At 40.1% G+C, this 27,594-nt stretch overlaps 1 protein-coding gene across 4 annotated transcripts in view; it reads right to left on the reverse strand.

Annotated features, from left to right (window-relative positions):
• The window catches only part of HTR4 (5-hydroxytryptamine receptor 4), a 159,800-nt gene that overhangs the window by 50,742 nt on the left and 81,464 nt on the right, over positions 1-27,594 (reverse strand). For all 4 annotated transcript variants that reach the window (XM_037802071.1, XM_037802075.1, XM_037802072.1 and 1 more), the window contains exons 3-4: positions 10,226-10,351; positions 7,783-7,983 (exon numbers count right to left, since the gene is read on the reverse strand). In XM_037802071.1, the coding sequence (XP_037657999.1) occupies positions 7,783-7,983; positions 10,226-10,351 (327 nt within the window). The remainder of the gene's footprint in view (positions 1-7,782; positions 7,984-10,225; positions 10,352-27,594) is intronic.

Genomic DNA, 27,594 nt, shown 5'->3' on the forward strand with positions numbered 1-27,594 from the left:
TAATGGGTATGAGAGAACAGAAAGATGCTTAAGAAACAACTTTGAGCAGGCAAGTAGAGACAGGACCTTGGATCTCAGGATGGGACAAGATTGCAGGAGAGACAAGAAGAGAGGTGCAGATGAAGCCACAAGAATGGATGTGCTCCCCAAAGGAGAGAAAAGAAATACTCAGGGCTGGGCAGCTAAGGGACTAACATTAAAGGACATGCAACTATGAGGCAGGAAGAAAAAAACTACCAGTGCCTGGGAAGGCACCCACCCCAGTCACTTGGAATTAGCATTTGAAAAGGAAAATAATAATGGAATAATACTTGTGGCTAACATTTATTGGATGCTTACTAAGTGCCATTCACTAGTTCATGTACTTTACATGCATTCAGTTATTGATTCCCCTCAAACCCCAAGGGAAGGGTATTATTATTAATACTAGTTTACAGATGAGAAGACAAAACCCAGAAAATAAGTAACTTCCCCATGATCACACAATTGATATCCGGTCAAGCTGGGATTTATACAAGCATTCTAGCACCACAAGCCATATTCTTAACTACTTGCTATATTGAGAGTTCTAAGACAATAGAGAAACTAACCAAAGTCATATCAAACAAACACAAGTCACAACTCAGAGAATCAAAGAGTCAAACCTGCAGGGAGCATCTAGCATGTGCCTGAGATAGGAATACAAGAATGGGTGAGATGAAAGCCGACTCTCAAAGAACTTTTAATCTTGGGTGGGAAAGACAAACCCATTGCTAAGACAAGTGATAACCGCTATGTGTATATTCAAAGTTTTACGGGAGCACAGAGGAGGAAACAACTCATCTTCTTGGGGAATAGAGCCCAGACAGTCTTTGTGGAAAAGGTGAAACAGCTGAATACTGAAGAAGGGTGGGCGCTGACCAGGAAAAGAAAAGGAAATCGAGGCACATGTAGCAACGTGGACTTATGAGGAAGAACATCCTTTTCAGGAACTGATAACAGATTGCTTACTGGTGGGAGCTGAAGAAGGAAAAAAAGAATCTGAGGACACATTGGGAAAAACATTGAATACCAATCTGGGAATTTAGCCTGAAGTTCATAAGAAGTCACTGAAAAACCTCTGGGACTTTGCATGACCATCTCTCCCCATGCCTCTGCCCCCACCCCTTCCCCTACTGACAGTCACAACATCTGCAGATCTGAGCTTTAACCATTACTTCCCCTGCTTTGGAGACCATGCCCTCCAACAGCTCCTGTGACTTCTCCTTACTCTATTTCAACAGTCACCAATTTTACTGTAATTGCCTATTTAGTATCCGTATTCTCAGACTAAAAACTCTGGGAGTCAGGACCTTTGCTGATTGTTCACCACCATATTTCCAGTGCCAAGAACAGCTCCTGGCAGTTAGTAAGTACTCAGTAAATATTTGATGAAAGGAATAGAAAAATAACAGTTTATAACCTCTGGCATGAAATACAACTCTTCAAATGTTACTATTATGTACAAAGCATGGACCTGCCCTCAAAGAGTATTATATATGGAGGGAAAAGTTATAGTATACTCTCCTTGCAGAAATTCATTTCAATCCTATTGGGAAAACAAATGTAATTGTGTGAAACAAGTTCAAAATGACAGATACTTTTTGTTTGAATATTACAAAATTGAGTTATCCTGCAGTCACAGATCTCCAGCACAGGATAAAATATGCAAACTTTGAGTCAGAAATGTATGTTTTACAAACAAATTTGTTTAAAAAAAAAAATCGGTAACTGAGAAACTGTTGGAAGTCTTTGTGGGTACAACATATCAACTTACCAATCTGCCAAGAGGAACAATGATAATTCATTTAGACAAAGCAAAGAGAAAATTTTGCAATGCTATAGAGAATAGTATCCTCATTAAAGAGAAATTGATTTTTAAGAAGGGATTACATATGATGCAAAATACAGGACAAAGTAGAGAATGTTCAGAGAAATGAAACAGAATGGCTAAAAATCTGAAACATATGACATGAAGCCAGTGGAAGGATCTAGGGATGTCTTGTTTAAAATAGAAAAAGCTTGGGGATGACACACCTCTGTCTTATGCATGCTCCATCAAGAGACCTCTGGGCCCTTCAGTCAGCCTAAAAGTTGACATCTGTTTTTCTTGTCCGCCCAGTACCCCTCTTCCCAGTGAGAAATGCCATTCTCTTAGGCTGTGTGCTTCTGGTAAGGCTGCCAGGCACCTTGTCCTCAGTCCACAGTAAGTGGTCAAGAGGTGAGTGTTTGACTTAAGAAAAGTCAATCCAAGTTCTTTCATGAGAAATAGCATTTAGATTTCTCTCCTGATGGACTCATGAGGACAGATTAAGACTTATATTGCCCATGACTACTTTTCTTTCTTGGTAGAACAACCCAGCTTGAGAATCCAACAAGAAACCAGAGTGGAGAGGCAAAGGGAAGGGGACAAAGAGGGACAGATATGAAGAGAGGAACAGACACAGAGAGAGGGAAACAGAGACAGAGACATTGACACAGAGAAAGAGAAGTCAAGACAGAAACAAAATGGAGGGGGAGAATGAGACAGAGAGACTAGATATTGTTGTTCAAACCTTGCACAGAGCCATGTCTGAGCCAGACTTTCCATTAATTGAACCAATTTATTTCTGTCACTGCAGCTGAAAGAGACCTCAATAATATATCAATCATCTAATAAGCAAGTTGATCAAAACACTACACTCAGGCAATTCATTGGGATACATACGGGGAAAGCCCTCTTCAAAGGCTTATTTAAACTATAAATCCATTTGGTAAAACACAAGTGTGCTTACTGTATATAAAATATTTGCAGGGATGTACTATTTACAGTGGCTACCTCAAGGGGATGCAGCTATGGAATTGGAGAGGAGGAATGAGGGACATTTTTAAGCTATACTTGGAAACTGATGGAATTTTTTCTACAATGATCAGTATTACTGCTATAATTTACAAAATTATGATGACTAGAAAAGAGGTTGCTGCAATAGATAAAACACAGGGCTGTGAACTGGCATAGGGCAATCAGAGTGGAGATAGAAGTTGAACGTGAACATTTGCAGGAGGAAGACTCCGCAGAAAAGAGATGGAGGATGCCCTTGGTGGAGAATCAAAGGCATTTTGTGAGAAAGCAGAACACACTGGTCAGAGGGATTTCCACAGAGCCCCTGCCTTGCTCCGACCTCAGAGGGAACTCCTAGCACTGAATTCAGAATGTTCTCAGCAACCAGATGCATATGCTGTCCCAGGGGCACTTTCAGCTAAGTATTATGATTCAGTTACATTTGAGAAGTGCTAAATTCTAGTTGGGGCAAAAATGAAGTTCAGAACTTCTATTTCTTAAAATTTAAATTTTTAAAATTATGGTTTAAAAATGCTAAAAGAAAAAAGGAGGCGGGGAATTGGGGTGGCATCACCTACGAGAACTCTTCTTCTGAAAAGTTTTGAGTAATTAGTAAAAGCGAAGAGCCCTCCCCAAACTTCAGTGACCCTATCCCCTCATGATATGGATTTTACTGCTGTGAATTTACTAAAAATTTCAACTTTTTTAAAAAGTAAAAATGAAGGCCCCAACCTCAAATCAACTGACCGTCCAATTCACTACCACCCTCATGTACACACCATTGATGGTCTGATGCAAATTCATTTATATCTCCCCCTCCGTTACTGATGTAATCCAGATCATATACCTACACATTCATTTTTCAAAGTGGAGTTAAACTGAACATTAAACTCTGAAACTTGCTGTTTTTTCCCCACTTATTTCATCAGTGATATCTTTTTAGTACAATATATATAGCTATTACTCATGGTTTTTAAAGGCTGCATTATATTCCATTCTTTAAATTAGTACTCCATTTTAGGCACCTGGTGGTTTTCATGCACCACAGACCTTTACTTTAAATTAGAAAAAAACCCAATTGTACTGTAAAGCTTTCATGATCCATACTATATGATGCATGTATTTTCATTACGCTTTGAAAATTATTTTTAATGAGACAATAAACTCTCATTAACAGAATCAGTTCTCAAAGCACTAAGAAGCACAGTGGATCAAGAATGGTAGTTGGCGAGAAGCATTTTATAATATTAAAGGAGAGTTTCATTTTGCTTTGATCCAGGGGTCTGCAATCTGGGGGAAATTAGAAATCAAAGAGAGCATTCTTGCTTAGAAGCACCGCCCTTTATCAGTCATCCCAGCAGACTCACTGCAGCCCCAGGGAGGAGCACGGGGTCTTGCCAGGTCATCAGCCCGTCAGCCATGAAGTCACACCTCTGAGGACACTCTCTGTGTGTGCTTTCACCAAGCCTAGTCCAGCCCAGTTCTCAGAAGGGCCACAGCAAAAACAGAAACTAGCTGATAAACAAAAGCATACCCCTGCAGGCTAAGACACTGTCCCCAGTGTTCCGGGTGGGTCTTTCAGCCTAGTGAGAGTATCACTCTTGGGACAGGGACAGCTGGAAACAAGTGGCAAGTTTCCCAGGCTCTCAGAAGGAAAACAAAACCAAACAAAATAATCTGAGTCCATCAGACTTACGGCATCAGAGATTTTGATATCCACTATCAGAGAAGGAAATGGAATTATTGGCAGGATATCTTAACACTGCTGAAAATGAAAATGTGCTGAACACACCATCAGTTTAATGTGTTACCGCATACCTAAATGAGAAATTATGTAAATCCTGGCGAACTGTTCGTCTCCCCTCTAGAATGTTGCTGTTTTCATTGTGGGAGAGAGAGACATTCAACAAGAAATTGCACCACTGATTTTATTCACAATTGCACTAAGTTCTACAGGTAAGATTGGGCTTCTCCCAGGAAGGCCAGGCAGGAGAGGAGGGGTCAAAGGATCTAGAGGCCAAGGTCCCAAGCAGGCTGAGGACAGGGCATTGGAGAAACAGAAAGAAGGTCATGCAGACAGAGCCTACGGAGGGAGCCTGGCAAGAGGGGCATGAGGTGAGGCTGGACATGGACAGGAAACAGATGATGCAAAATCCCACAGGCCAAGGAATCTACTCTTGCATCTCAGTGCAATCCACAGCCATGGGAGGGTTTTAAGCAAAGAAGCAGCAGGATCAGAGCTGCGTTTTTAAAAGATGGCTATGACTTATGAGGGGTGACAATGGGATTGGGAAAGCCATAAGGACCACACTCCCCTTTGTCTAGTTTATGGATGGATGAGTAGAAAAAATGGGGGAAGAAAACCAACAAACAAACAAACAAAGGCACCCAATGTTCTTTTTTACTTTAATTGCTCTTTTTCACTTTAATTATTATTCTTGTTATTTGTGTGTGTGTGATAATGAAGGTGTCAGGGATTGATTTTGGTGATGAACGTACAACTATGTAATGGTACTGTGAATAATCGAATGTAAGATTTGTTTTGTATGACTGCATGGTATGTGAATTATCTCAATAAAATGAATTAAAAAAAAGACGGCTATGAGATCTTTCGTATGGATTGGAAGGGGTATACAATAGATTTGGGGAGAACAACTAGGAAGCTGTTACAGTGATTTATGCAAAAGATTAGTGTGGACTAGGATGACAGAGATGGAAAGAAATGGACAGACTAGGATCTGTTTGGGAAGAAGATCCAGAGGACTTGCCATTATTTAGAGGTAGAGAAAAGACAAGACCAGCATTCAGAAAGGCCATCTGGTTTCTGGCTGGTGCATCTGCTGGAGCATTCAACAGGAAAGAGTTCCAAATTTGGAGAGAAAGATTATGCAATTAATGGATAGTTTTAAGAAAATTGAAACAAACACCATCCACTAACACTCAGCGCTGTGCCAAGCTGGGCCAATGTTATGCTTACCTGGATTATCTAATTTCATCCTAACTTCAATTCTATATAAAATAGGATTTTCAGAGACGAAAAAACTGAGGCTTAGAAAGGTTAAGTAACTTATTGCCATTGTCAGAGCTAAAAAGTGGCAGAGCTAGGATCTGAACCCAAATCTATTCTAAATGAGACAGTTCTTAATGACCAACCCATACTGTTTCATGACAACTCTGTCCTATTCAGAGCAAATTTCATGCTTTTAAGTGAATATGAGCATAAATCTGGAACTCTGAAGCCAATCTTGCCTAGAAAACCTCCAGAACATTTCTCAGGGCTGCCGAGAGCAAACTCTCCACACTAGAAAGATGATTCTCCACTTTCTCCCATTCCTCACTCCCTACCTGGCTCATTTTCTCCCTCTGCTTTGGCCAGACTTCAAGGTTACCTCCAGCTGCCCTGATCAACCCAGTTTTGCCTTCACCAAAATCCTATAATACTTCAAGTTTCACCACTCGATCTGGAAATGATCACATGCAGGCTCCTTGGAATGACATATTTTCTGCTTCTTTACATTTCATTTTCTGTAACGTGAATTTCCATAGAGCATACACTGCCAGTCTTAAAAGGCCTTTCATATACTGAATTTAGATTGTTGTAAATGAGCTAATAAACACAAATTTCAAACTATGACACATTGGGATGGCTGCCAGCCAACAGTTCAGTTTGACCAGTGTCACTATCTCTAAATATATAGAAGAATGTTGTTGTTATACATGCACTTAATTTAAGCACATTCAACTATATATGTTCTTGGCAGAGCCAAAGAGGGGGTGATGGTGCACAATTTCAATAGAGGAGCCCCTTAAGCCTGCCATTCCAATCAATGAGCAGGTGTCCCATGAAAGAGACAGAAATTGAATCTTTTTCCCCAGCTGGTTTTGGTCCCTTCATCCTCCCTCAGTATGAGTAACTATCTGGGTAAACTATGATTTTAATGTTTAAATGAGCATATTTCAGATATACCATGATCCCTAATTTCAGTCAAATAATTTTTTCTACTTCTCAACTAAAGAAACAGCGACCTGTCCCAAGACTGGAGGAAAAATTGGGTCTGTTACACTGCTCAAGAGGCAGTAAAAGATTTCCTCTGGTAATGTTGATAGCATGTTTCTTTGCATCCCACACTTTCTTTTGGGAATGAACCTCTAAGACAGGACTGCATGGATGGCAGCAAGTATTGGTGTAATCATCTGACTTTTAGATTGCATTCTGCCTTCATTACTGAATACAACTGAGCAGGAATAGGAAAATGAGAAGTGCTGATATAATTGATAAACACAGAGCTCCAACCTAGTAAAAATGAGATAAAGATGGAAATCATTAGGTCTCCTGAAGTCAAATGTGAAGAAAAATAACAAAATTATTCAACAGGAGTGAAATGTTAGACCCGGGTCCAAAACACAAACAATTTTTGAGAATTTTACAATCATCTTTAGCTTTCTGGAAAATAATCTCCCACAATCACGTGTGCATAACTATACACACATGACACACGCATGACATTATGATATAGATGCATTTTCAGGTAAAGATCATGTTCAAACATAAGGCACTGTCATTCCAAATTGCTCCTGCTGCCCACCAGGCAGGTATACTCTTTCTTGCCATTGGGATCCCTCAGAAGTTTGTCCATACCATCAGTATAAGATGGAGAGCTCAGTGGCAAACTTGACTGCTGGTACCTGTATCTGTCCAGACTGTAAGCTTCCTGAAGGCAGGTTCTACATCTTATTAATCTCTAGATCTGCAGTGCTTCAGAAAGTGCCTGACTAAAAGGGACCCTCTGCAAAGGTCAGAGAGTGAACAAATAGCGAATGTCCAAATGTGCCTCTCTGAGATTCATTTCTTTAATTAGGGAAGAAAGGAAGACACTGTACAATGTTGATCTGGTCATTGTCTCTAGTGTGGAGCTCTACAGTACAGGATGCTCTATCCTTACCTATCCAGGGAAATGCAGCACAAGTGAAAAATCGAAGCGGTTGTGAGCAGGACGTCTAGAGATGTCCGGACGAGGCAAAACATCTCCCCATAAATCCAGATGTCTTGAATCAGCTCAATGGCACCAAAGGGCATTACCAGCACCGAAACCAGCAGATCCGCAAAGGCGAGAGAGACAATGAAATAATTTGTTTTTATTTTCCTGTGAGTGAAAAAGTATAAGGGGGATGGTGTTGCAGTGGGGAGAGGGAAAGAAGGAGGAAGAGAAGAAAGAGGAGAAAAGGAAAGCAAAGAAAGAAGGAAAGAAGGGAGAGAGGAAAATGAAAGAAAAGTCAGATGTGTAATGCATTCTAACGAGATTCAATTTCCCCTTTGGTAGTATGTCAACAAGGCCCTGTGTGGTCCCGCCTCTGCTGACTTCAGACCTGCCTTACGCCAAAAGCCCCTGTGCACTGAGCTCCAGCCCATAGGCCTTTATCTGTCCTCTGTCCTCTATTCGATCATTCTCAGGGAACCCTTCTAAGATGCTCCGCTCACAAACAGTGGGCAAATTCTGCCACTGTAGACTCTTACAGTGACTACTGGGTCCTGACATTTGTGACTCTTGTCAGAATTACATTATTTGCATCATCATTTGATCAGCGCCTGTCTTCCTTAGAGAGGAAGGCAGAAGATGAAGTCAGGAACTACAACTTTTATCCCCCTTTTTTGGCATGGTGTTTCTCACTCCCAGCTGCACACTAGAATCGCCTGGTGAATTTTTATAACTACGGATGCTCAGGCCTCACCCCAGATCAGTGAGTTCAGAAACCCTGAGAGAACAACATCCAGATAAAATACGGACACCCAGTTAAACTTGGATTTTAGATAAATGAAAAAATATTTTTTAGTATAAATGTGTTCCAAATAATGCATGGGTCTTACTTATACCATACATTAGTAATTTACTTTTATTTTTATTTTTTCTAATAGAGAACTCAGGAGTTTATGCAAAAAGCCTGCAGAAAATAGTTTCCGTATACTCATCCCCCCATTACCCTACCCAGTTTTTCCCTATTATTAACACTTTGCATTAGCATGATATATTTGTTACAAATGATGAAACAATATTATTATAATCATATTATTAACTATACTCCATAGTTTACCTTAGAGTTCACTGTTGGTGTAGCACAGTCTTATGTTTGTTTGTTTTAAAATTTTTATTCTACAGAACAATCATGCATCAAAACACACGATTCCTATACCACCACCCCACCACCGACACCCTGCATTGGTGTGGAACATGTGCTACAATAGATAGCATATTTTTATAATTTTACTATTAAAATCCATGGTTTAACTTAGGGCTCACTGTTTATGTAGTGCAGTTCCATGGATTTCTTTTTTTTTTTTTTAGCTTTTATTCTGTTACCATATAGACAACCTACAGTTTCCCCTTTTAACCAAATATATAATTCAGTGGTGTTAACTGCATCACAATCCATTACCAAACTTTTTCATCACCTCAACCAGAAACTCTGTAACAATCAAGCCTTAACACCCCAATCCCTACCCCTACACATCACCCCACGGAAACCTGTATTCTACTTTCTGACTATGACTTTGCTTATTCTAAGTATTTCATATCGGTGAAATCATACAGTATTTGTCCTTTTGTGTCTGGCTTATTTCACTCAACATGTTGTCTTCAAAGTTCATCCATGCTGTCTCATGTATCAGAACTTCATTCATTTTTAAGGCTAAACAATATTCCATTGTGCATATATACCACCTTTTGTTTATCCATTCATCAGAGGATGGACACTTGAATTGCTTCCATCTTTTGGCAATTATGAATAAGGCCACTATGAACAACAGTGGCAAAATTCTGTTTGAGTTCCTGCTTTCAATTATTTTCGGCATTTGTCTAGAAGAGGGATTGCTAAGTGATATGGTAACTCTATACTTATCTTTATAAGGAAGTGCCAAAGTGTTTTCCACAGCAGATATGCTGTCATCTGCAAGCCCTAATCATTTACTTTATTAGCAATGTTTAAAAGTTCTTCAGGTGATTTTAATTGCAGCCAGGGTTGGGACAGGTAAAGTGGAAAGCAGAAGATCCAGATTTAAATCCTGGATCAGCCACCCCTTCTCTGAACCATTGATATTGTAGGGAGCTTAGTTTAGATATGCTCCTAACAGTTGTATATGCAGCAATGACAGTATTTTCTAAAAAAAAAAAAAAAAAAGGGACAAGGAAAAAAGGCAAGATGGAAATATACTAAAGTACTAAAAAAGGTTATGTTAGAATTACATGATCCATTTTCCACTGTTCTATTTTCCCAGAACAGTTTTCATGCATTTTTTTTTCTTTTTTAATTATAAAGTATAACGGAACTGTCCAGACCCCAGCTCTCCTGAGACAGCCCAGCACGCCATCCAGGTTTCTTCACGCCACTCACCTGAGCTGCCTGTCCCGGCACACGGCCACCATCACCAGCAGGTTCCCCAAGATGGCCATCAGGATAACTATGGAGAGAAATGTGAGCAGCACGACCTTCTCCACTGACCCAAAACCCTCCTTGGAACTGGAAGTCAGAAAAAACAAACAAACAAACAAACAAAGATTTGAAGGAAACTCTGAGACATGGGAGAGAAAATACATCTTTTCCTTGTTCACCTCCATGTGGGTAATGTCACCATCAGCAGTTAGAACCCATATTTATTGTGAACCTCACATATGCCAGAGTCTGCATCTAGCACATTGCATATTATCCTTGTGAACTCCCACAGCCATGTGGTTTTATGATCTGAATTTTGCAGATGAAGAGGATGTGGCTGAGAGAGGTGAATTAATTAGCATCAGGTTGCACAGTAAGTACCTTGGTCCCTCTCACCCATTATTCTCCATCCCAGAACTTGTGGCTTTCCTTCCAAGCACTTACATTAGTTTATACTCAAAACCACATTTGGTTGATTCCTGTTTTGTGCACCTACCCCTCTAGACTTAAGCTCCAAGAGGAAATTTTATTCACTGAAATATATATTCAATATGTCATTCACATTTATTTGATGAAAGAATGATGGTGTTGGATGAATGAAAGATGATGAGTGAACCCATCATACTGTTTTCAGTACCCCATTCCAGCCATCGCAGAAGCTGCTATTTACAGGTCTGTGCCAATTTGGATATATGATGTGCCCCCAAAGCCATATTCTTTAATGCAATCTTGTAGAGGCAGATGCATTAGTGTTGATTAGGTTGGAATCTTTTCCTTGAGTGTTTCCATGGATATGTGACTCAATCAACTGTAGGCAAAACATTTGATTAAATTATTTCCATGGAGATATGGGCCCCACCCATTCAGGGTGGGCCTCGATTTAATCACTGGGATCCTATAAAAGAGCTCACAAACAGGAAGCAGCTGAGCAGCTGAAAGGGACATTTTGGAGAGAAGCTAAGAGCTGACACACTTGGAGATGCTTGGGATGTTTGGAGATGCTAGCCCAGAGTTTACTCCAGAGAAGCTAAAAGAGGACCCTGACACTTAGATGCGCAGGAGCTGAAGAAGCTGAGACCCAGAGACATTTTGGAGAATGCCATTTTGAAAAGTCTTGGGAGAAAGAACCCAGAATGCACAGGAGCTGAGAGGAGAGCTGGAACACAACCCAGGATCAACAGACATCAGTCACTTGCCTTCCCAGCTAACAGAGGTTTTCCAGACAAGGTATCATCTGTTGCTTCCTTAGTCTGGATTATTTTATGGCCTTAAAACTGTAAATTTGTGAATTAATAAATCCACTTTATAAAAGCCAATTCATTTCTGGTATTTTGCATAAAGGCAGCATTGCAAATCAGAATCAGGTCCCAGGGAGGGAAGATCATGACTTGATGGTTGTTCTTGTATCAGTTCACCTGGCCAAATCGATCTCAGGTTCTGTGAAGTCCACTGGAAGATAGCAGCCAATCAATAAGCTCCAGAACTAGAGTCTAAAGTTGTATGTAATGGTGCCTAAGAGTCTCCCCCTGAGTACCTCTTTGTTGCTCAGATGTGGCCCTCTCTCTCTCTAACTGAGCCATCTCGACAGGTGAACTCGCTGCCCTCCCCCCTACAAGGGACTCGACTCCCAGGGGTGTAAATCTCCCTGGCAATGTGGAGTATGAATCCCGGGGATGAATGTGGACCCAGCATCATGGGACTGAGAGTATCTTCTTGACCAAAACGGGGATGCAAAATGAGACGAAATAGTTTCAGTGGCTGAGAGATTCCAAATGGAGTTGAGAGGTCACTCTAGTGGACATTCTTATGCACTTTATAGATAACATCTCTTAGGCTTTAATGTATTGGAATAGCTAGAAGTAAATACCTGAAACTACCAAACTCCAACCCAGCAGTCTGGACTCCTGAAGACAATTATACAATAATGTAGATTACAAGGGGTGACAGTGTGATTGTGAAGACCTTGTGGATCACACCCCCTTTATCTAGTGTATGGATGAGTGGAGGAATGGTGATAAAAACTAAAGGACAAATGGGGTGGGATGGGGGGATGATTTGGGTGTTCTTTTTTCACTTTTATTTTTTATTCTTGTTCTGGTTCTTTCTGATGTAAGGAAAATGTTCAGAGACAGATTGTGGTGATGAAGGCATAACTATGTTATCATACTGTGGACAGCGGATTGTATATCATGGATGATTGTATGGTGTGTGAATGTATTTCAATAAAACTGAATTTAATAAAATAAATAAATAAATAAAATTAGCTCCAGAACTTCTTCTCACTGCCCTGGGCCACTTTTCTATTGACATGCAACATATGTCATTTTTTCACACTTCAAATTTCACTTCTTGTCAATTTCAACATCTGATTTGATTCTTCAAACCTAGCCTTCCTATTGTGTAAACTCAGCATTTTGTTTCACTAACTTGGAAATGAGTGTCTACAAATAAAGCCATACTGTCTACAGACTGTTCAGAACTACAAGTAAAAGTTTAATTTTAATAGAGTAATAAAATGTTCTTTTTAATAACATTTGGGCCAAAAGCCGCATTTCAGTTTGGGGATACTGAGCCCCAGAGAAAGAGGAACCACTCATCCTGTGAGCCCACCACTGGGGACACATGGTCCCCCAAATCAAGAATTATCTGTCTTTACTGAGCTCTTTGACTGAAAATCAAAATGGCCACTGGCTCCCAGTGGCAGCTGCCTGCCAAGTCCTGGCCTGGCCTTGCCCAGAGCTTCTTGCATTAGGCCTGAACAGAAGACAAGATGCCAACTGAAATAAGGGAACATTCTTACAGTTTTAGAGAAACAGAAATTCCTCCACTCTGCTGAGAACGGTTTCATTCATTCATTCATTCATTCATTTCATTTTTTGAAGTCTTTATAGCTGGGTTCAGATAAAAAGAAATTCCAGGTTTATTCATCTCTCTCTCTTTTCCACACTTAACTTACAGCCAATAACTATACAAATATTGCACAGGGAAGATTTAATTCAATGAGGAGAAAGACACTCTGTGAATCAATGGAGTGATGTGGCCACCAAAAACTAACCTTAGGCCATGTTAATAGAGATAAAGTATCTGACAAAGAAGGTTATAGTGGGTCCTTTCCTTGTATGAGAAAGAGGCTCTGACTCAGAGCCCATCTGAAGCTTATTGCCTACTCAGGGTCTTGTTGCCTCTTTTTCTTGGACTGCTTCTTCATGTGGCTGGCTTCTCCCAGTCAGATCTCAGATTAAATTTAATCCCCATTAATGTTGCTCAACCCAACAGATAATTTTCATTTTCTTTATAGCACTTATTATCATCTGAAATGATTTTTGATATTGATTATTGTCTGTTCCCAGACATCCCCCTTTCCATGACTTTATTTTTTTCATCATAATTCCTAGAGCAGTCCCTGGCTCAGTGTCTAGTGTATATTAAGTGCTCAGTTATTGGCTGAGTAAAAGAATGAAGTATTGTATTCATAATTCTGAGGTTTATTCTTAAATGTCTTTGTACACTGGTAGAAGGTACAGAGGAGATATTTTTCCTAAAGACAACTCAGGGATGAGACACAAAAGTCATCTTTATTTGAGGGACTGCCATTTGAAATAAGAGTAGATTTATTTATTTCTTCACTCATTCATTCATTCATTCAACATGTTCTGAGCACTTCTTCTGCATTAGGCATTGCCCTAGGTTCTAGGGAAACAGCAATAAACAAAACAGATAAAGCAGTGCCCTCAAGGAGCTTACACTCTAGTGGAGGAGTACAGACAATATATAAAGAAGAAAATACATGAAGTATCAGCTGGCAATACATGCTCCGGCAAAAAATATGGGAAGGCACGGAGGACAGGACAGCCCATTGGGGGCGGAGGGCTCATTATTCAATAGCAGTGGTCAGGCAAGGCTCAGTAGTAGGGTTGCCATACTTTGTGTTGTGCAGGTTGTATGACTAAGTAGGACCAAGGAGAAACCTGATTCTCAAGCTTGTCTGCACGTTGGAATAACCTGAGAAGTTTTTTAAAAAAAAGTGCTGATGCTGGGGCCCCGCCCTCAGAGATGCTGATTTATTGTCTGGGTTTGGGTTGCAGCCTGAAAATTAGAACTTTTAAAAGCTCCTAAGTGATTCCAATATGCAACCAAGGTTGAGAATCACTGTTAGAGGGAAGCAAAATTTAGTTCTGGATAATAAGAATGTTCTAACAACTAAAGAGATCTACAACAGCTTCCTGGAGCTGTTTTTTTTTTTTTCCCCCATTTTTTTTTATCTTCATTTTACTGAGATATATTCACATACCACGCAGTCATACAAAACAAATCGTACATTCGATTGTTCACAGTACCATTACATAGTTGTACATTCATCACCTAAATCAATCCCTGACACCTTCATTAGCACACACACAAAAATAACAAGAATAATAATTAGAATGAAAAAGAGCAATTGAAGTAAAAAAGAACACTGGGTACCTTTGTCTGTTTGTTTGTTTGTTTCCTTCCCCTATTTTTCTACTCATCCATCCATAAACTAGACAAAGTGGAGTGTGGTCCTTATGGCTTTCCCAATCCCACTGTCACCCCTCATAAGCTACATTTTTATACAATTGTCTTCAAGATTCATGGGTTCTGGGTTGTAGTTTGATAGTTTCAGGTATCCACCACCAGCTACCCCAATTCTTTAGAACCTAAAAAGGGTTGTCTAAATTGTGTGTAAGAGTACCCACCAGAGTGACCTCTCGGCTCCTTTTGGAATCTCTCTGCCACTGAAGCTTATTTCATTTCCTTTCACATCCCCCTTTTGGTCAAGAAGATGTTCTCCGTCCCACAATGCCAGGTCTACATTCCTCCCCGGGAGTCATATTCCACGTTGCCAGGGAGATTCACTCCCCTGGGTGTCTGATCCCACGTAGGGGGGAGGGCAGTGATTTCACCTTTCAAGTTGGCTTAGCTAGAGAGACAGGGCCACATCTGAGCAACAAAGAGGCATTCGGGAGGAGGCTCTTAGGCACAATTATAGGGAGGCCTAGCCTCTCCTTTGCAGCAACCGTCTTCCCAAGGGAAAAACCTATGGTAGAGGGCTCAACCCATCAAACCACCAGTCCCCTATGTCTGTGGTCATGTTAGCAACCATCGAAGTGGGGTAGGCCACCTGGAGCTATTTTGAGTACCCCAGCACACGAAGTGTCCCGGAATACCTGGATGCCCACATTTCTGATACTGCACAGGGCCCCACCGTGGAGGCAGATTGGAGTGGTTGGCTTTAGGTCCCTTCTTGACTTTTCACCTATGCTCTGAAAATATCCTTGGAACATGGGTTCTCTATCAACCACAACCTCACCATTAGAACCACCCCCCCCCCCCACAGCACCTTTCCTCTTGTAAGAGAAAACAGATTCAGAGTGTTTTCAATAAACATCTTTGCCTTCAGAGAAAGTATATTTCAAATCAAGGGGAATGTCAGGGTCAGAAAGCACCAAATTCAATGTTATGGTTCATCTGTGGCCTGACAATTAGGAGTTAGAAATAGCTAAACTTTAAACTGCAAGTGACACAATTTAACCATAGAAAGAGCTTTTCTAATTAGGCAGAACTGTCCATGGAACTAAATACAAATCCAGTAATGATAATTAAAATATACCAGGAACCACTTCTGCAAAACCCATGTTAGACCTTGAGATGCCTCTGACACCCTCCAGGAATACTGTCAACCACTATCAGACAGTTTTCCACTGGCCCAGGAGCTGTTCTCTCCACTAAATTGGTTCTTTGACAGCTATTCTTATGAGAAATTTTTCTTGCTCTTCTTTTGTACTTTTTCAGTGACTTCCTAATCCATTAATGAAGACACTCCATAAACTTGCTGGTACTGTTTGCCACGTTCTCTGCTCTTCGTAAAATAAAACATGAAGATAAAAAGTCTGGGTATGTTCCTACATAAGTGAGTGTATGTGAAAGTGGACAGTAATTGACAAAGTATATTACAAGTAATTATTGTTATTAATGTTGGAAGTTCATACAGGGACAACAGCAAAGCAAGTTTTAGGCTATCTTTTGTTATATCATCCAGAGTAACTGGTTTCAAGGTCACACAAAATGCACGCACGCGCGCACACACACACACACACCCTTTCTTCGGAGTTGAGGAAACCTTTTTTTTTTGCACTGACCCCATTAATAACCAGCTGTGTAACTTCAAAAAATTCACATGTTGTCTGAACATCAGTTTCTTCATGGATCAACTGAGAAAGTTAGATTAAATCTCTCATTCACCAAATATTTACTGACTGCCAACCTTATGCCAGGCACAGTGCTGAGTAATGGGATAAAAAAGTAAAGAAGGTGGACAAACTCCCTGCCCTCAAAGAGTTCACAGTTTTGACAGAAAATGACAATAAGCAAGAACACAACCACATAAATAAATAAATATAGCTTGTAACCAGTGCTTCAAATCCACACTTCTTAAACATTAATGTGCATATGAAGCCACTGGGGAATTACTGAATAACAGACTCTGATTCTTTAAGTCTGGGGCAGTGTTTGAGAGTCTGAAATTCTAACAAGCCCCTTGGTGAATTCAATGGTGCAGTTCATGAATTGTACTTGAAGGAGCAAGACTATAACAAGCATAAAAATGAGTAATAGAGAATAACTGGGTTAGAGGGCAACTTTAGATTGTCAGGGAACACTGGAGGTGACATTTAGCTGAGTCTTGGCATTTGCAGAGGATCCAGGAGTTAGAAGAACCAGGAGAAGAGATTCATAGGGAAGAGTAAGTGCAAAGGCCCCAGGATAGAAAAGCCTTCTCATGTTCATCATCAAAGCAGAGCAAGCAATGGGTAAAGCATCTGAGATGAGGTCAAGAACCATGGTCAGGAGCCAGATCCTGAGGGCTTTGTTTGCTCTGATAAGAAGTTTGCATTTTATTAGAAGATGAATGAGAAGATGCAGAAGCAATTTAAGTAGAGGAGTCACATGGGGAGGGAGGTGTAAATGTGAGAGCAAATAAGTAAACCTTCTGGGATACCTGCAGGGTTCCAGGTAAGAGATGACAGCTGCTTGGAAAAGGGTGGCGACCACAGAGATGGAGAGAAGTGGGTGGAATAAAGGTATATTTGGGAAGTATAAGCATAGGTAAAAACATCAAATTTCTCACAGGGGAAAAAAATAAAAAATAAAAACCATATTTTTCATTTGAGTATCTGGGTTAGTGTTAGTGAGATGGGAACACCATGTGAAGTGGGAAATACATTTAAGACATTTAAGTGAAGATGTCAAGGAGGCAACTGGACATATGAGCCTGAAGCTCAGAAGGGATGACCAGGAAGGGGATACAACTTTGGAATTTCCAGCATTTCTATGCATATGATGAAGACAGAGTCTTAATAAGCTCCAATCCTGAGACATGCAGTGAAGAAGGAGGAACCAGCAGAGGAGACTGAGAAAGGTTGTCTAGGGATGTCTGAGGAACACCAGGGTAGTAAGGTATGATGAAAGCCAAGAGAAAGGAAATTCCAAGTAGGACTTAAAAAATGTGTCCCTTAATAGTTCCCAGGAAGTACCACAGAGCCACTCCTGGGAAGGAGTGGAGGCAAGAAGGCAGGGCAACTTAAGCAGTTCTTCTTTTATTTTTTTCCATGTTGAACTTTGCAATAAAATTAAGTTTGACACAAGGGCTCTATCACTGGTCCAGTGATTTCTGCAGAATTTGACTCCTCCCCCAGGTGTTGTACCAGGTACAGAGGAAACATTCTTCCCCAAAATACACACAGCACATCTATACAGGATCCTAGATGGTTCAAAATACTCCCTTTAAAAGTGCTTCTTTAACCCATCCTGCCCACCACAGCACAGTCCTTTGTGAAGTAATTGCATGTAAATTAGAGAAAACAGTGTTTCATTTTCTCACCAATCAAACGGCAGTGCACAGAATGCTAAGGCATTTTGACTTGAAAGGGAGAGCCTGCTAAAATGTGGATTTTTTTCTAGTGTGGATTTATTAACCTTAAATGTAAGGTCCCCAGTGTTTTCTATAAGGATAAAAGATTGGGTAAGCATCAACTTTTATAACTAATTATGTCATGTGTATACTTTCTTCATTACCTTTATTACTTGCCATGAGCAAAACGTGTGGCAATTGGAATGCAGAAGAGTTAAGCTCAGATAATATTTGCATTGGTAACATTTTTTAGGTAAAGAAGTGAATTAAAAATACCTTTTTAATTAAAGTAGAAATAGGAGAGTCCATGAATATGTTAATTGCTTTTCTCTCCAACCAATAACTTGAGCAATAATGTAACTGTCACATTTTAGACAGATGACATTTCCTTTAAACACATGCTCTTTTTCTTTTCTAGGTGTTTCTTGAAGACTGACTATACAAACGGACAACAGCCAGATCATATATGACAAAACACTGACCTACAACCTCTGCAGCACCTAGCCCAAGACTTGGTTAGTGACACCCGACTTCCTGCTTTTTGACCCCCCTCCTTGCTTCCAACTCAAGATCAACCACACAGGAAACCACGTAAGGTCCCCACATCAATTACGTAAGATGCCCAGCTTCTAGCTTCCCTGTGCGCCAACAACCTCCAATCAGAGCCTACCTGGAGCCTTTGCTTTTTTTCACTATAAATCTTTCTTACTCCTGCCTGTGTGAATCTTTGCCAAACACAAAGGGTGGTGGCTGATCTCTTTGATATAACAAACTCTGAATAAACAGCCTCTCGTTTGGGTGGTCTTCATTTATTTCCACATTCTAGATATGTTCTAGATGTCACATTTATTTCAAATCCTATATTTTCTAATTAGGTAGATGTCTTTTTCAGGAGGAGATATTATTTCTCGTTATTTGGCTTATGTTACTCTGGATTTTTATAAGTTTTCAGGTCTCCCATTTAATGTTTTTACAGAAAGATCAAATAAGACAATTTGTATCAAATTTTCCCAAAAGTATCAGAGCAGTGGTGCTTCAGAATCACCAGTGAGCATCACTGAGGTTTGGTTAAAACACAGATTGCCAGACCCCACTCCCAGATTTCTAATTCAGTGATTCTGAAGTGGGGTCCAAGAATTTGCATTTGTAACCACTTACAGGTTAAATGCTAATACTGCTAGTCTAGGGACCACACCTTGAGGACCAGTGACCTAGAGCCTAGTAAAGCATGCCAGTAACCCTAAGCCCCATCTCCCCACTGCAAATTACATTCTCTTGCTCCTAGGTTTGGAAACTCCTGCTTGGAAGTGGGTAGATTTTGACATTGACTTAAGAAATAATTATTGCATACCTACCATATGGCAAATATTGCACTAGGGATGTATCCTACTCTAGCTCATTTAATCTGCACAATTACCATGTAATCCAACATCCGATGTCCCCGTTCCAGAAGAGGGGACTGGGACTCAGTGGGATTAAAAGCATTAACATCCTACAACAATGAAGAGGTGGAACTGGGAGTGACACCTAGACATTCTGATTATAAGTCCAGTGCTTTTCCCACTAAATTTTAAATGTGCTCATTTGGAATTGAATAAATTTCCTTTAAAAAAAGACATACTAAAGCTTTAATTTTTGTCTAGAGATTAAGATCCAAAATGTTGACGACAACAGCTTAATATGCCTTTTTAAAATATGCTGGCTACAGAAAATGATGGGGGGAGGAATCCTTACAGGATGGAAATTATGCATGATGGAGTTTTCATGCAGTTCTAAAAGAACTCTTTTTGATTGTTTGAAAATCCTATAGATGAGAGTGGGAGGGTGGGGGTGCTGTGGTGGTAGACAGCTGGTGAAGGTTCAGCATTTGCAGAGTGCAAACGTGTGGAAGAAAATTCTTGTGGGATGCTCTTAACAGATTTTTCAAGGGCGCCAGAGATCGTACATATTGGGCGTCAAAAAAACTTCAAAGCCCAAAGAAGAACTGTCTCTATAGAGAATAACAGAGTTAAAAGCTTCAAGGAATACAAAGAATATCAGGATCAAAGACACTGTTCTCTGAGGCCATGCCTTGGTGTAAAGCCAAGCCAGAAGTGATGCAACAAGGCAAGATCTACATTTGGGAAGACTCTCAAATGTATTTGCATTCTCTGAACAGCATGCCAACCACCAGGGATTCCATTCTTCTTGGAATGGAAATGCTAAACAATAGCACCAGTAGATCATACTCAGAGGTGGATCTCACTTCAAGAAAAGCCATTATTCCAAAATTGGAAATAAGCAAACTGTCCCAGAGAGAGATTACTTTTTTCTCTTTATGATATATTTTTTCTTTATATGTGGATTCAGTGAAGTGTCTCTGGTATGTTTTGCAAATATTCCTTCACCAGGAATATGCCGATCAGGTACAGAAATGCCTTTCTCTGGAAGAAAACACATGGCATGTTTTCAGCATTTGGCAGATCATTTCCTTGAAACTGTTCTTGTGGTTATAAGATATCCAGCCCAGGGCAAAACTGTAGACTGCATGCAGCCTCTCCACTATTGTGAACCATTACTTAATGATAAGGGCTCAAGGAAAAGTCGAATTTCCCTACTCATAATGACCCTGCTCCCCATCCCTATACTAAAGTTGGCCTCCTCCCTGGGCTCAATTGCTAATGGACTGAGCTGGCATATCTCGCCAGGGGATCCTGGCTTGCTGTTGCTCAGTCTTATGATTTCCCTTCTCATCTTCTGCCTCTGACAGTAAATCCTATGCCTAGACAAAGGAAGAAACTGTTTAGTCTTATTCTGTTGCAGGGAATCGCCAAACTATAGCCAAGAAACCAAATCCAGCCCAGTGCCTGTTTTTTGGTAATAAAATTTCACTGCAACACAGCCACACTTGCTCATTTACATATTTTCTATGACTGCTTTTACCCTACAAAAGCAGAGTTGAGTAATTGTGACATGGGCCGTATGGCCTGCAAAGCCCAAAATACTGGCTATCTGACCCTTTAAAATTTTTTTTTGGTTAACTCCTGCTCTTTTATAACAAGGGGTAATCTTGGTCTAAAGAATAGGGAATAGAGACACTAAAACCTATAAAAGCCTACTAAAAGGAGCCTATTTAACTGCAAGTCATCATTCCTTCTGGACTCCCTCCCTAAGTGGAAGGGAAAAAACTGGGCATCTCACTCAATTTTTCCTTCTCCTTTACCCAAGTAAAGGAGAAGTAAAGAAGCAGAACTATCGAATTTGCTCACTTCTCTCCAATCTCTATTAATATCCTAAATGAGGCCTTTCTTGGGGTAATTCTTAACAAGCCTCTCTCTCATCCCCTATGCACATCAGCAAATCCTGTTAGCTTGGCTTTCAAAGCATCTCCTGATTTTGACCTTCCCCACCCCCTCCACCACTCCCACCCTAGTTTAAGCTACATCATACCTCACATGAATGCAAAGGCCTCCCAACTGGTGTCTTACTGTTGTTCTTTCCTATGGACAATGGATTTCTCACCCGGTAGATAGAATGAGCTTTATAAACTAGTTAGGTTGGATCATGTCAATTCCCTTCTCACCACCTTTGAAATGGCTTGCCCTACCACTCACAGTACCCAGAGCCCTCACTGTGGTCTCAATGCCCCTACAAAGATGACTCTTAGCTGCTTCTGTATCTCAACTCTTACCACTCTCTCTTCCTCTTACGCTGTTCTAGCTTTGAAGGCTTCATCTCTGCTCTTAGAACCAGCCAAGCATGCTCTCATCTCAGGGTCTTTCTTTCACCTGGTGCTGCCTCCACCTGGATCTTTCTATCCCAAAATATCAGAATGGCTCACCCCTCACTTCATTCAGGTCTTTGCTCAAATGCCACTTCTGCAGTGAGGACTTTCCTGATCACCACATGCAGAAAGGAACTTCCCCTCACTTTGCACTCCCTTGCCTTTAGTATTAACTTTCATAGATATTAGCCAGTATGCCACCCCCACCCCTTTAGAATGACTAGAATATAAGCTTTTTGAGAGCACAAACTTGGTCTGTTATGTTTACTGATGTATTTCTAGCACCTAAAGCAGTGCCTGGCATATACTGGTGCTCAAACAGTATTTGTGGGACGAATGAATGAAGTACAGAAGGAATGACCTCTTCATTGGTCATCCTGCTTTGACTTCTGCTTCTTTCCCAACCATACTCAGCACTGAAATCAAACATTTTTTTTTTCCAGAATGAATTAGCTAATGTCTTCCCCTGTTCAAAATTCTTTAATGTCTTCCCATTGCAATTTTGGTAAAATACTAAATCTTGACCTGGTTTAACATGGTCCCTATTTAATATTCCAGTTTTACTTCTGATACTGCCCCATAACCAACTCTACTACACAGAAGTACCCAAATGCCCAATCAGGGAGGTAAGACACATCCTTTCCTTTTCTTTAACTGGCAAGTCCTTTTATGCCTTTTGGTACTCAGTGTAAACATTTTATTTTGTGGGAAGTGATCCCTGGCTCCAAGACTACTTTTCCTATATGCTCCTATAGCACCTTATTATTACATATGCCATATCTTTAATCACATATATTTTAATTACCCATTTAAAGATCTGTCACTCCAATGACACTGTCTTACTCCTTGTGGTATTCGCAGTGCCTAACACAATGAATATACATGTATATATCATATATATTACACAAATAAAAGATGTTTAAGTTAGCCCTTGCCTGAAAGAAGCTTAAACTCTGGTAATCAACATAAAAGTGTTTTTTTTCCCTTTCTTCAACTTGATAGTTCTATTTAATTCAGTTTAAATGACTCCCTGAATCAGGTACTTTGTGGTCACCAAATATGTCTGAGTTACAACTTCTAATGCCCAGTTGACAACATATGCAGACTTATAAATAGTTAGCTAGTTTATCCAGTTGATATCAGAAGCCTTTCCCACGGTGTACTCTGAAGGCTAACAATAATTCTATATCTATGCTGCAGTCATCTCCTAGGGCACTGAAGTTGTGAGGATAAAAAAAAGAAATAGACGTAAAACGTGTAGAATACTGCCTGGTATAAAATACATGCTCAATAAATGTTAGCTACCATTATTCATCTTTTCTGTTCATTTCAAATATACACAAATGGCATTTGCATTTATCCTGGTTCCATAGCTCAAAAGTACAGCAGGAAACATAGCCCAGATGATTGATCATTATGACAACATGTTGCAATTTGGCTGGGGGCTGCTGAAATGACAAGTAAAAATAGAGTCCAGAGAAAAAAGTTAGTAAGAATATATTGGAGTTTTTCCAGACATAATGGGTAGGGAAGCAAATCTGATAAAGCCAAGAAGAAAAATGAAAAATAAAGTGCTTAAAATTCATAGGATGGAGATGGATTTTGGAAGGTGGTATACAAATGTAATGGGTAAGAATTTGGAGGTATATCAAGCTGACACAGGTGTAAGAGAAGGGAGCAGTATCCAAAATCTGAATGGAGAATGAGGCTTTTGAAGAGACAGGCTCACATTTTACTTGACTGTCAACATGTATGTGTCCCTCATACCCACACGTGCCAATATCCACCTCCCCACTCCCACCCCTGCCACCCACAGACACATAATTCGTAAGAGAAGGCCAGGGAGTGGTAGGAATGGAGGAAGCAGGCAGACAATAAATTACTCAGGGACAGACATGTTGAGGTTCAGATTCTCCTCCTAGATCAGATTCTTCCTTCACTCTCTCTCCTCTTGCACCCTTCTACAAGACATCCCTACAATCATATCAAGTAAACTCATTTAAAAATGACTGCCATAGCATTTCAACCTGGAAAATGTAAGAACTATATACAGTGGTTAAATACATATGCAAACAATGCTCATGACAAATGCACAAAGAGCCCTAAACATATTCATGCCCCATTAATTCCACTTCTAAGAATTTATCCTGAAGAAGTACACAATCAGAGCTGTTCATAAAGACTTATATACGTTATCACTCACAATCATGTTTTCTATATTGGGGAAAATTGGAAGCAACCTAAATTGCCAAATTTGGGAATTGGTTACATAAACAACTGCATATTTATTTCATATTTACACAGCCATTAAAATCCAGTTTTGAAAAGAATATTTAACAACGGAAACATGCTCAAAAATACTGTTAAATGCTAAAAGGAGGTATGAAACAGTAGAGCACAAGCTCACTTTTTTATGAATATATATATATATATCAGGAAAAATAAAAAACTATTGGGAGATTAACTTGTGACCTTTTTCTTAAAATCATAAGAAAACTACAAGGAATCAGTGGTTATATTCCTCCTCTATCCCAATAAGATACCTAAGATTTGTGTTCTGAATTCTCAGTAACTTAGGCTATGGATTTTTCAAGTTGCAGGGCTGAAAGAAGAAATTTGTGGCACCAGGGAATAATCACCTGTTGGAGAAGTGGCAGTAGACAACTAGTGAAGCAAGGAGATTTGACAAGCTGTGTCATGGAGATGAGGTTTTGCAGATTCCAGGAGCAGGAGTAGAGAACATGCGCTCCCTCTCGGCACCACAGAGGCTGATGTAAGGGTCAAAGACCTCAGAGTCAAGCTTGACATGGAACCATCAGAACTTCCTGATTTCAAGGAACCAGGCAGAGGTGAACACATGGCCTCACATGGTGACAAGAGTGGACTGAAAAAGGAGAGGTCAGGTTTGACCCAGAAAGAGGAAGAAGTCCACAGAACAATTGAGATTGAATCTCCCTTCCAGTCCCAGCATGAAGGTTTCATAGAAAAGTCAAATAATAGAGAGTTTAAAAGAAATGCAGCATTTTTAATACCCAAATATTCTTGCAAATTTCAAATACAAACCTGATATGTGTACGTGATATACACAGGTACACAACACATACTTACATACATATACATACATATATATGTACAGATAAATCATGCATACACAGTACTTAATATTTACAAATAATATAGTATGCTTATATTACATATAATCCATTGTATTAGTCTGCCAGGTTACTATGACAAATACAAAAGAACAGGTTCCTTCAATAATGAGAATTTATTGGCTCACAGTTTTGAGGCTAGGAGAAGTCCAAAATCAAGGTGTCCATAAGGTAAAATTTTCTCCCCAAGGACTGTAACATTCCTGTGCTGGCTGCCAGTGATGCTTGCAGCACCTTGGCTTTGTCCCTGCATCAAGTCACATGGCAAGGTCCTCTCCTTTCTCTTCTCGGTTCCTCTACCTTCTGACTTCTGGCTCCTCCCCATGGCTTTCTCTCCTTATATCTGAATTTCTTCTGCTTATAAAGGACTCCAGTAATCTGGACTGAGGCCCATCCTCATTAGGTTGGGCCACACCTTAACTAAAATAACATCTTCAAGAGCTCCTCTTTATAATGGGTTCACACCTACAGAAATGTGGATCAAGACCACGGACATGTTTAAATCGGGGTACATAATTCTATCCACCATGCCCACACATTTAAATTATATATACCTGTTTTAGTTTCCTAGGCTGCTTAAAGTAGATACCATCAAATGGTTTGGCTTAAACAATGGGAATTTATTAGCTTACAAGCTTACAGTTTTGAGGCTGTGAAAATGTCCGAATGAAAGCATCATAAAGGAGATGCTTTCTTCCAGAAGACTGGCTGCCAGTGATCCTCGACTCTGCCACATGGCAAGGCACAAGGTGGCATCTGTTGGTCTCTCCCTTCTCTTCTGGGTTTCAATGTTTATAGCTTCTTGCTTCAGTGGCTTTTTTTTAAATGCAATTTTATTGAGATATAATCACATAACATACAATCATTCAAAGTGTACAATCAATTATTCACAGTATCATCATATAGTTGTGCTTTAATCACCACAATCAAACTGAACGTTTTCATTATTCCAAAAAATAAAATTAAAATTAAAATTAAAAAGAATATCCAAAACATCTCATTCCCCTCCTCCCCCCATTGTTCATTTACTTTTTTTTATGCAGTTTAATTGAGATAGATTCACACACCCTACAGTTCTTCCACAGTATACAATCAAACGCACAGTTGTGCATTCATCACCAGAATCAATTTTTGAACCTTTTCCTTACTCCAAAATAAAAATAAAAGCAAAAAAGAACACCTAAGTCTTTCCATACCCTCCATCCCACACTATTCTTCATCTAATTTTTGTCCCCATTTTTCCACTCATCTGTCCATGCACTGGATAAAGAGAGTACAAGCCATAAGGTTTTCACAGTCACACAGTCACACTATGTAATCTACATAGTTACACAATCATCTTCAAGAATCAAGGTCACTGGGTTGCAGTTCAACAGCTTCAGGTATTTCTCTGCAGCCATTCCAACACACTAAAGACTAAAAGGTGATATCTGTATAGCGCATATGAATACTCTCCAGAGTGACCTCTCGACTACATTTGAAATCTCTCAGCCACTGGAACCCTACTTTGCTTCATCTCTCTTTCCCCTTTTGGTCAAGAAGATTCTCTCAATCCCACAGTGCTGGGTCGAGGCTCATCTCCAGGAGTCTTTCCTGTGTTGCCAGGGAGATTCACACACCTGGGAGTCACGTCCCACATAGTGGGGAGGGTAGTGACTTCACTTGCCAAGTGGGCTTAGAGAGAGAGGAGGCCCAATCTGAACAACAAAGAGGCTCTGGGGTGGGGGGAGGCTCCTAGGCACAATTATAAGTGGCTTAGCCTCTCCATTGCAGCAACTAGCCTCACAAGGGAAAGCCCCCAGAGAGAGGGTTTGGCCCATTAAACTGGCAGTCCTCAATGTTTGTGGGAAAATCAGCAGTAGCCCAGATGGGGAAGTCCAATATTTCCCATTTCTCCACAGCTCCTTGGGGGCCCCGCAAATACTCTTACACTCTCTGCCTATAACATTCTGGGATGTGCCGGGATTTCACCCCAGTTCAGTGGCATTTTTTTTAAATATACATTTCATTCTGTTCATAAAGGACCTCAGTAAGATGATTAAGACCCAGCCTGAATGAGATCACACCTTAACTGAAGTAACGAAGTAACCTCACCCCTATTTACAATGGGTCCATACCCACAGGAATGGATTAAATTTACGAACATGTTTTTCCAGGGTACATACAACTTCAAACCACCCTAACACCCAAAATAGATACTGTTAGATGATGGCATTCCAGAAAAACTTTAATTCCTTCCTTATACTTTCCCCAGTTTTCCACATCAAACATTATTACTTTCCTAATGCAAGAAAGCTATTTTTTCAAACTGCATTGTCTATATCTGGCTGCTCATAAAATTGCCTTGATAAGCATATTAAATTTGCAAGTATTGTTTCTCCAACCAATTATTAAACTTACTAATTGGTTTACTTAATTAAAGCAATTTAATTGCAAATGGAGCTGTAAGCTGTGGAACTTCAAAGAATAGATTCTCCCTTAGTTT

Source organism: Choloepus didactylus, chromosome 13 (genome assembly GCF_015220235.1).
Source record: "Choloepus didactylus isolate mChoDid1 chromosome 13, mChoDid1.pri, whole genome shotgun sequence".
NCBI classification, from domain to species: Eukaryota; Metazoa; Chordata; class Mammalia; order Pilosa; family Megalonychidae; genus Choloepus; species Choloepus didactylus.